The 11602-nt window shown below is 33.9% G+C and overlaps 1 protein-coding gene across 2 annotated transcripts; it reads left to right on the plus strand.

The window, feature by feature from the left end:
* Positions 1-339: 339 nt before the first annotated feature.
* On the plus strand, positions 340-11602 carry LOC128180914 (suppressor of fused homolog). 2 transcript variants are annotated; one of them, XM_052849113.1, is made up of 9 exons: positions 340-717; positions 7334-7468; positions 7651-7799; positions 8062-8363; positions 8532-8715; positions 8840-8918; positions 9080-9353; positions 9588-9656; positions 9849-11602. In XM_052849113.1, exons 1-9 carry the CDS (start codon positions 509-511, stop codon positions 9918-9920), a joined length of 1473 nt encoding a protein of 490 aa, XP_052705073.1. In that variant the 5' UTR covers positions 340-508; the 3' UTR covers positions 9921-11602. The 2 variants fall into 2 exon arrangements, with proteins under 2 accessions (XP_052705073.1, XP_052705074.1); XM_052849114.1 differs by lacking the exon at positions 340-717 and adding an exon at positions 5458-6697.

Consider the following 11602-nt stretch of genomic DNA (forward strand, 5'->3'; position numbering starts at 1 on the left):
CAACTTTCATTAAAAATGGTAAATTAAGAGGTGTGTCCTTTCGTGATAATCATTTAAGAGCGGCAGGAACATCCCACTTGATCCGCCCATAGTATATTAACGAGATCATGCGAGATTTCATGGGTGGTCTTTGCTGGTTCTCCGTAACGAATTTTCTGAAACAAAGGTTGCTATAAATACAAAGTTATTTTTAAAATGCTCAGACATAACAATATTGATATTGGACATACTTATTTGTTTTTACTTTCTTTAAACTTGCTTATAAAATTTCTTTCGAATAAAATTTACTAAAACTTAATATATTATAACAGTTCATTCCACAGTGCTCCTTTGCGTGTATTAGCCAAAAATTTACGAGGACCAGTTTATGAGATTCGGGAATGTCGAACTTCTGAAAAGGAGAGACCGTCCTTTATTTTCCTTGGAAAAACTGGGATACAGATCCAGCTTTAATGGAAATATGTGACCAATAATACTAGATTAGAAGATTACATATTTATTTAAACCTATGAGAGGCCAAAGTAATTGGGATTGTGTTGGACAGCCGAACGACAACATGGACGATCGACACGATCGGGAAAGTGTATACTCTTCCAACTACTCACAATCCTCTATCCCCGTCACGCCGCCGGGGTTAGAGGCCATATACAATGCATGTCGCCGGACGTACCCCGATCAACCTAACCCTTTGCAAGTGACCGCTTTGGTCAAATATTGGTAAATATATTTTTTTTATATGTGAAATTTTAAGAATGCCATTGATTCAATATGGCAGATATGTTTACAAACTAATGCACATGTCATTTAAAATAAAAAGAAATGTCTTTAATCAAATTGATATAAAACTCACGAATTGGTGTATGTTCAAACATTTAATACCGTAACAGAAAGATGCTTAGGTTATATCCTTCAATAGGTAGGTGTCAGTAACTATCAATGAGGCACTTTTAGTACAGAGCCATGGGAAAAATTAAAACTCATTGACAATTTTTTATGATGAAATATATATTATAACAATAGCACAATCGAAATGTCAAAGAACATTAAGAATGATTTTCTGATTGAAATTACTGAGAAAGATTTAAGAAACCATCTGTTATCCTGTAATCCAAACCCACAGGTTTGTCACACTACTATTACTACTTTGTTCCGACTATGCTGTCATCGGATCCTATAGTACTTGGTTATGTAGAAAGACTTTCTGAAGAGAGAAATAGTTTTCCATGCTGGATGTTTGATTGCTTAGAGTTATGTTGGCCTGTTTGTTGTGATATTTAATCAAGTTTCATAACAAAGTCATAACTTAACTTATCATTTTAAATAATCTACATTTTGAATTTGCTGAATTGCTCAGTGACTAAGTAGGGCTAATACGGACATTGATGTAGACATTGACATGAAATCAGAGTTGAATTTCACTGTCAGAGTTGTCATTGATGAACCTTCATATTGATATAAAGTTGGATCATTAAAAGTATTGAATGATGTATCAATACACTAAAACACAGTTACAGAGACAAAGCTACAACCTTTAAACAAATTCATATACTTACAGTGAGGTCAAATTCATTACTCTTACCTTAACCTAAAGGAATTCACTCCCAGTCAAAATCCATTCATCCTATATTCAATTGTGATGGCTTATTAGCTTCACCAATATTGTCAACTAAATTAATATTAATCTTGGACAATACTTCATTTTTATGATTGATTTATGAAACACAAATTAGAAACATATTTTAAGTAAGAAATGTATTCATATTGTATAAGAACAATTTGCATCAGCAATGCATTGATACATGATGTATATCAAATCTATTAATGACAGCTCTTGAGTGTCTAGTTGGTAAAGATCTTTTGAAGTGTTACAAGCATTTATTACAATTAAGTTGGTTGATTTGGTGTAGATATGAATTTTTTTTTTAAGGAAAATTCATAAGTTTTGTTACAGTATTTTTATTTTTTGGCATAGTAGAAGACTGCTACGTTTAAAAAAAATTGATGTAATCATTGGAGCCTGAATTAACTTGTAAAGTGCATTTTCATATTTAAGATTTACAATAAGCACTACATGTATTAACAAATTTGATTGAGCTGCATGCACATTGCCAAAATGAATTTTTTAATGTGCAATTCAGTGGCTTTTATTTTAATTTTAGATTTTGACGAGTATGTCCTTTTCAATGTCATTTTTTACAAGAAAAAGAAAAGTTGACTAATTCAGTGGCTTTGATTTTAATTTTAGATTTTGATGAGTATGTCCTTTTCAATGTCATTTCATTTTTTACAAGAAAAAGAAGGGTTGACTATTAGACTTTGAAAAAATCAAATATTAACAAGTCCCCCCATTTATTGATTGTTAAATGCTAGCAGGCACCGGTTCGATGAGGACCATTCTGACATGGATTTTTGAACCTGGACTTTTGCCATTCAGTTATAGATAATATTTTTTGGCATTCACTGTGTGACCCTTGATTTTGACACATTAAATCGATTTGAATACACATGATTCAGATTGATTTGCACTTGTTCTAGAGCTATGAAAGTGAGGACAGTCAAATCCAATTGCCCCAAAATATTTGATGTTTTAAGAATTATTGGAACTTTCTAACTTACCGTACATAATTTTCCCTTTGACCATGCAGTATCAATTAGTAGAGAAATCTACAGTATCGTCCTATAAATAAAGGACACTACAAATGTGTAACATTATGATACCCTTACAGAATTCAACGCCATGTCAGTTTGTTATAATTTTTTCATTCAAATTATGAACTTGAGAGATAGTGTACTTGTAACGGCAGATTTTCATGTTAGTGCTGGAATACTATTATGTTCTGATGTCAAGTAAGGCCTTTTATCCTTGGGCACCAGATTAACTTTAAGTATGATGGGGAATGGTTGACATCTGGGTACTTCTGGGCTCTGAAAGGCTGTCATGAATATCTTTGAAAATACGGTATGGTCATGATGATGATATTAGGGTTAAATTTTAGACATGATATTTTCCACTTCCGGAGGAGGGACCAAAAAAGTCGACAAGAATTTTGAAATTGTTCTTAATAAGAAATGAAATACACTTTCTTTGGCATGTTTGGTGGTTCATGCAGGTATGAAGATACAGAAATTATGTAGTTATATAATCTATTATCATTGCAGAAAAAAATTAATACAATTTTTTCTGCACTGATCATTACCTTCATAGTGCAAATGAATCACCAAAAAAAAAGCATTTCATTGTTAATATTTACACCTATGAATCTCTTCAGTTATCCATAGAAAGTAAGATCACTGAAGTCTGTCTGTTGTTCAATCACAATGCAGCCAATTTTTGTAGATTACAAAAATCTAAATGCATGGTCAACCAAATAATACACCATTTTCACAATGGATGTACATATTACTTATCATAGGGTTTAGGTTCTTTGTTTTTTTTCCTGGCACTTGATGAACTGAACACTCCTAAATAAACGTTTGAAGGCAAATTTTAAAAACTTTAAGGATGCATATGTTCATTGGTGGACAATTGCAAATTGATTGAAACTGGTTCGATTGTGATTTGGTTTTGCCATATTTAATGTGGTATGAACACAATTGGAATTCCATAAAAAAAAATTAGAGAGAAAGAATGCAGTAGACGTAAATATATATAAATCCTAGTATTAATGGCATAAGATCATATAGACCACGATTCAGTGATGTAAATTATCATACAAAAGTAAAATACCAGTCAGATATGTTTGGAGCTTTTGAACAATGAGATGACAGGGACATGAAGTATACAAACAGCTGATAATCTGATACGTCTTTGACGTCAATATGAATTCAGGTTGAAATTGAATATGCCGCAATTATGAATCATAGACAATGGTGCTCTCGCTCGGCGAAGAAACTTCTGTTCCAAGATCAGTGACACAAGATTTTGTAAGACATTCACTTTTAAACTGCTAACTTTTTTTTCTTTTGTATGTAACATGTCTATTTAGATTACTGGTAGATTTGTCGTAATTCAGTGTGAAATATGTGTTTGATGTTTTTTTTAAACGTAGGAACATCTGTTGAGCAGAAAATAATAAAAAATTATTGCAGAGATAGTTTTATTGACCTGTATCTACGTAATAAAGTTACCTCCTTACACCACCTACATATATATCTATTTGTGATTGAAAATTTAGACAGGTACCTTGGTACAAATGGTTCATTATTAATTATCATAGATGTTATTACGGCTTTGATGCAGCTGTGGAATGCTGCCCACATTTATTGACTTGAAGGTGATTCTTTAGTAATTGTTTCTTAATTAGCTCTCCAACTGTTGATGAAATATATTATAAAACTTTACAGCGATAAACACGACACTTATAAACCCCCGAAGGTCACTTCTCAGACCCACCCGTCCCCCTCTGACGCAAACTGTCTATCTCCGCAAGGAAAACTTGTTAATATATAAAGACGTCATAAATCATATTTTAATAATACGTGTGTATATATATATATACATATATGTGTACATCTCTTTGTTGTGCTATTGAACCCCACGGAGAGTTTCCTTTCACGTAATAGGTAATCTGTAGTTCACATGTATACCTCATTAAAACAATTATGGATCAAAAAGTACGTTGTAGTTCAAACAGATCTTTAATTATATTGGATACCACGCCCATTCATATGTTAATATAATTATCAGCTTTGAGAATCTTTCTTGGAAGGTGGCATCAACTATAAAAAATCTTACAAGAAGGATGGGGGGATGAATTTCAGGCAATAGTTTGCAGATACATGAATACATTCAAATATAAAAACTGGAATTTATTGTCTTTTTATATTTTTCTCATACACTGTAGATCCTACTTTTTTGTTCAATTATAAAAAAATATATTTTTTTTTAATTTAGCTGATAGGGACTGTAATGAAAATTATATACTACATGTATACATGTACTGGTGTATTATCTCATGCCCTTAGAAGTGCAATAAGTTGATGCAAAGAAATGGTTTTAACAGTAGCGGTTTTATAAATCTTACTTTATGCTTATTAGAAGCAGTCATTGTTTACAGGTTCTTGTACCGGTATTTCTATCCATTTCACCCTCATTAATTTAAATTGGGGCCCCCAATTCAAAAATAGAGTTATCTCTCTTTATATACAACTGTTACAATGTACCTCTCTTAAATTAAATACAACTGAAGATGGCCAGTAATTAGTGGTTATTAAAAGGGGGTAAAATATTAATATTCATGTCTGATTGGGCAGAAATGAAATCATTGGCAGTTTTGAATAACCTGAATACAGTGAACTATATGAATTTTACAATAAAAAAAAATCTTTAGCAAATCTTTTTATGATTTGATATTATTTGCAGGCCATTGTTATTTATATTCATTTGAATTTTCTATGCAGTAATTTTAATTTAAAAACACAGACTTAAAATGTTTGCACATATTACAGAGTATTCTCATACAGTTTTGTATATTTCATCACACTCTTATATTTACATTTGCAAATATGTTTCCTTATATGAACCTATAGAATAGCGAAAAACGTTCAATTTTGTATGGACTTTTTCGTGACGTCACAATGATCATAGCACTCACTTATCGCTTGTCGCTTGGATTATTATAAGCATAAAATCTTGGTAATATTAATAGTTCTGAACGATTTCTCTTTCTCAAACGTAAATATAAGTAATAAACTGCAATGTTAAAAAGTTCACCTGGTGAACTTTTCAAATTGCTGTTTATTCTTAAATAAATGGATTCATCAAAGACATTGTCAGGTACATGTACATGTATTTTGTGGGCTATACATGAAGCGATATATCCAGTAACATTATGTGTTGAAGTCGGAGTTTGTACCATCATATTTGAATAATCCACTGGTGTATTCAAATCTATGGAATTTAATAATCTGCACAAACATCTCGCGTGTTTCATTCTATTCATAGACAAGTTGTCCCTGCAGTCAAACAAAATATTTATTGGGGTTCTGGTCTGTAGTAGTTCGACACTTCAACAAAATAGACCATAGTTTTCCGTCCGCAGCAAGGGGGTAAGAAATGGTAATAAACCTCGTATTGTTAATGTCCAAAAAAATGAATTACATTCCTCTGAATGGCGGTGTCACAAGTGCTTTCATCCCATAAAGTGTTTTGGAGCAATCCACATTGAAGTCAATTATAGGAATAAATCTCTCCGCAGATAATGCTTTGTCAATTTTAAGGCGAGGAATAGACTGAGTTAGAGATAGCTGTTCATGACCGGCGTGTGGTTCGGGACCACCACTGGGTTTGTTTTCTCACCGTAAGGGAGGTGGTCTCGATGGGGGCCCCTTTATTGATCCAGCTCGGATCGCCTGTGTAAACGCTCAGGTATTCGAGCGTTTACCTACGTATGAATGTTATCGATGCAATCACCACAACTAAGCAGCCGTAGGGGGTCTTTAATCATTGGTAGGTGTTGGCCACTTGGGAGATGGTGTATTGAAAATGTTGACATTTAAATTTTTGGTGGGGGTGACCTACTTTCAATGTTGACGCTGGAGAGGGAATATTTTTCATTTTGTGGAATAGAAAGCAGACGCACAGCATGTTGCTGTTAGACGGGACTTATATTTTAATGCATTTAATCTAATATCTTCATTTGAGTGGATTTTTCTCTTTGGGAAAACACATCATGAAACAACCATATCTAGTCGCAAGGTATTTGCAAGTGATTTTCTAAATTTCTTTGAGAAAAGGAAAGAAAAAATGTTTGAATGAAATTTATATGGAAGTGATTTAGATTGACTTTAGTGGAGGTTTAGCGGTCTTTTATTTTTAGTATAAATTGTTAATTTGTTTACCAATACCTATTTTTTTTTTATTCAATTAAATTTTGTTTTTTTGCCATAATTAATTTAAAATTAAGTCAATTTTTTGTCATTTGCTCAGAATAGCTGGAATTTTGACAACAATTTGATGAAATGTCAAATTTGACCGAACAAGACTTGTAATTGCGGGAAATTTAAAATGTAGATTAAAAACCTGCATTGCGCATAGAATATTCTTGTACATGTTGTAAGCAAATATTGAATTATAAAATATGGTCATAGATTCACTTTGGCTTTAAGTTTGGTATCATAATTAAATTGACCTTTTCCCATTCTAAGGGGAAATTGAAGCATTTTCTTTGCATTCTTATCTACCGTATGAAATACTAAGTTGGTTTATTCTAATTAAAAAAAAAAATGTAGGCAACTTGGATGCATTTGATTTATCTATAAAAATTGGAAAAAAACCCAAAAAACTCCCATATTCTTATCTGATTTACTTCATTATTCATTGTTTTTTTCACAGGTTGGGTGGGCCGGACCCCCTTGATTACATTTCTATGTATGCCAACCCCGGGGATGAGAACCGGGGCATCCCCCCTCACTGGCATTACATCAGCTACGGTCTGTCTGATCTCCATGGTGATGGACGTGTCCATGAGTAAGTACAACTTCTCTCTCTTTCTCTCTCTCTCTCATCTATATAATAATTGCAGTTTAAAATTTCATAAGTGTCTGATGTTATACTTTGTTTTGTTTTTTTATTTCATATTTTAAATAGTTGGTGTTTTAAAGTATAGTTCATTTAAAAAAATTCAATTATAACTTTTTTTGTGCTTTCAGCCATAACTTTAGGTGCAATACTAACGAAGGTCCAAGTGGGTTTGGATTTGAACTGACATTTAGACTGAAGCGGGAGAGTGGGGAGACAAACCCCCCTACCTGGCCAGCTACCCTCATGCAAGCCCTGGCCAGATATGTATTCCAAACAGGTAAATATCAGATAATTAATAACTTCATGGTGTCAAGTCTATTTTTTAACAAAATGAGCAATGTCTACCTTCTTTCATTTTTATCGAAAACTAAAAAATGAATTAACATCATCATAGAGTACGTGCTTCCTTTCATATGGAGTCTTTTCTCAATATGTGTCTTTCAACCTAAACTTAACCAAGCTAAGAATTGTCAACAAAAGACTTTACTCTATCTTGACACTTGTACTCTTACTGACTCCCTCTTTTCCCTGTGACACAGAGAACATCCTATACAGTGGTGACCATGTTCCCTGGCACATGCCCCTGGATGGCAGTGAGTCGCGGATTCAGCACATGCTGATGGCCGAGGACGCCCAACTCCTGCCCATCACTACGCCCTTTGGAGTCGTCAACTTTGTCCAGATCATCGGGGTTTGTGAGGAGGAGCTAAGGGCTGCCCAGCACTGGAATGGCCCTGGGGTCATCGAGTTAATCAGATCACAGGGTTGTGCGGGAGGGCCCTGGCTTATCACAGACATGAGGCGAGGGGAAACAATTTTTGAAGTAGAACCTCATTTGCAGGTAAAAACTTTTTTTTTTTAAATTAATCAATCTTCAGCATATATTATATACACAGCAACTGTTATGTGAAGTATTTCAATCTAAGAAAAAAGAGATAAACTAAGCGCTGAAATAAATGTAGGAGTAACAATTTATCTGTTTATTTACTGATTTGAATGTGATTTACAGGACCAAGTGGAACAAGGAATCGAAACTGAAGGCTCAAATCTGAGTGGAGTCAACAGTCGGTGTTCTTGGGAAGAGCCAGGCGAAAACGGTGACGATTATTACAATGAGGATATGAAGGACAACAGGACAGTTGATGAGCGAAGGAACAGCAATGAAATAGACAGACCCAGAATTTCCGATTTTGGTAAGACAACCTGATAGAAAACTTTGGTTTTTAATTTATGAGCCAAATAGGCAGTTTGCTTATTCATTAGCCTTAAATCTGAAATTTATTCAAATTTTATAATGTATTTTTCCTTTTTATTCAGAATCAGAACAAATAAAAGCAACCCTTCAAAAGGGACTACAGTTTCCACGACGAGATTCACGGGAGTTTGAATATGACAAGTAAGTTGAATTTTGTTCTTTTACTTTCTTGATTAAAGCAAGTAAAAAATGGAATTTCTTTGAAGTTCCAACATAAAAGGCCTTGAAATGAGTCTGCTTTAATGTTCTCAAAATGAAAAAAATGGAAATGTTAATCAGAATTTTTATTTCTTTTACACCAGTACTAGAAGAAAACAGTCCTTTGACAGCATAGGAAGCAGTGAGGGACCAACAGAACTGCTCAGGACACGAACACTGGACTTTGTCCACTTGAAGTTTAACTTGGAGGCCGGATCTCTTCTTCCCCTAGCTCTGAAGGGGAGGCTTCGCCATGGCCGACATTTCACGTTCATGAGTGCGCTGAATGACACAGCGGTCACTCTGGTCTCGACGAGTGTGAACGGATCTATAGCTGACGAGAACCACCCCTTTGCTGCACATGGTCCTTGGTTACAGGTAGGTGTAAACAATCATGTTCTAAAAATAAGCCTTACTCAACAACTTCACTTCCCCTCCTTTGATTTTCAAACTTTTAAAGAACTTTTATTCTACAATAATGTATTTTGTCTATTGGAACTGGTCATGGTGCAAATATTTAGGACAAGAATGACTTGAGTGTAATTATTTAGGACATTTGGTATTTTAGTTTGGAAGTTTGAATTACCCCCCCTTCACTGTTTATTTTCACAGGTGCTGTTGACGGATGATTTTATTGAAGAAATGATAGTAGACACAGAGGAACTTGTACATCCAGATGAGGTAAGACAAAAAAAAAAAGAAAATTCAGTTCATCAAAAAAAAAATTATTCCATATTTTAAACTTCTATAGTGTTAATCATTATGCAATAAGGCCTTTGTCACAATTGACTTAAGATGTTGATCTTGTGTTAAACACAAGATACTATAGTGATGGATCAGTTTAATATCACTGGATTTGTTTGTTTTTCATAGATCATGTGTCCGAAAACCTACAGCTGGCCAGAGAGGCGTCTGATGATCACCATCCTCCCTGACGAGGTGTGAACATTGAGGACGAGGTGTGAACTTTGAACTTTGAGGATGAGGTGTGAATTTTGAGGAAGGCTACAGGGTTCGATACCTCCAAGATGACTTCTCACGTACCATATCATCTGAGATTACTGACTGTGTTCTATTACTCAGTATTAACATGTGCCACAAGGGCAAACCTTGCCCAGAGAAGGAAAAAACATAATAACATGACATGTTCATGTTCATGGCATGACATGTTCAAAGATATTTGAACAGAAATAGGCAGTCCGATAATACAGTGTATTAAGTGATTGTATCCAGTCAATGTTTTTTACGCAACCTGTCCTGTCTTGTGGAGAGACCGTTCTTATTCACAAGTGTTGTTGGGTACCTTGGATGTATTGTGAAGTGGGTACATTTGTGTGGGTGGGGCAAGAGCTGTGGGTGGAATGGTGTGGGAGGCCAGTATAAGAAGTGGTGTGACTGTCGTAACATTCGGTATGTGTGAAATTCAGGACTGGAATTTGAAACTTTGAAAACTATTTTATCTTAAGGTTGTGAAACTGTGAATCAGAAATTTTTTCTGTACAAACTGATGGAAGATTGGAATGGCTAGTTTAGACATTCGACAAGCATACCAATTAGAGTAGTGCTAAAAGTCTTATTGGGACAATTAGCCTGTCCATGATAAGCATGGGCTGTTTGTTCAGAAGCACGGTCAACTTTGACGGACCTCATCATTTGATTTAAAAAAATTTTTAAAAAGAATTAAAATCCTGCATCTCCCTTTCCCCATGTCCAAAGAATATTGTTCTTTTCTTAAATATTGTTGTAGAAATTGGGTTTTTTTCTGTTAAAAGTTGTGAAAATTTGGTTGTACAAATTGGATCAACTGCCAAATAGATGTTTTATAACATTTCATTCAGTGGAAGAGACATTTCTGTTTTTGATGAAACTTGTACCAAGTTGTTAATAATAGTATTTTTTTTTTACCGGTATACATGATCAATTGAAATCAATAATTTGGTCCTGATCTTTTTTTTTTTATCATTTTACTTTCCATGGAAGTCTGTAAAGTATGTTGATGTACATGCTTTTATTTGGCTGTAGTGTTTTACAGAGTGGTTTTAAACCACCCATTTTGTATTTATTATTATTATTATTAATTTAATTTTCAGTTTACAGTCCATGTTGTATTTTTTGTTTCATTAACTCCTTGGTTTTGGAGATCCACCTCATTCTGAGTTTCCTTATGGGCGGTCAGATTTTCGCAGAGCCTGATTTCGGTTCATTTTTGGAGCAGGGCTTCGATCATCTTCAGACATTGCTTTCTAGAATTGCATCATTTTCCAACTTATTTGCATATTGATGTTATGAAAGGTGATTGCCAAAAAATGTTATCCTTTTTTTTTCATTTACAATTAAAGTTCATTTAGGGTGTGTTTACAGTGGTTTAGTCATTTCACGAGAAACCTTTTGTTTTAATGAGTTGTTATGATTTGAATATTTTTTTTGTTATTTAATAATGTAAGAATGAACTCTGAGGTAAAGTGATGTCGTGATTTTAATATAGAAGCAATTCAGCAATTTTGTTTAAGCTAGATTCATTTCAGCTTCTGTGTATGTCTAGTTGTTCAAAAAATAGTGTCTTATGTTAATCATTTTGTTATATATTGTAATACTCTTCATTCAGTTAATAAAATGTCATTAATTTA

This window comes from Crassostrea angulata, chromosome 4, assembly GCF_025612915.1.
Source record: "Crassostrea angulata isolate pt1a10 chromosome 4, ASM2561291v2, whole genome shotgun sequence".
Taxonomy (NCBI): domain Eukaryota; kingdom Metazoa; phylum Mollusca; class Bivalvia; order Ostreida; family Ostreidae; genus Magallana; species Magallana angulata.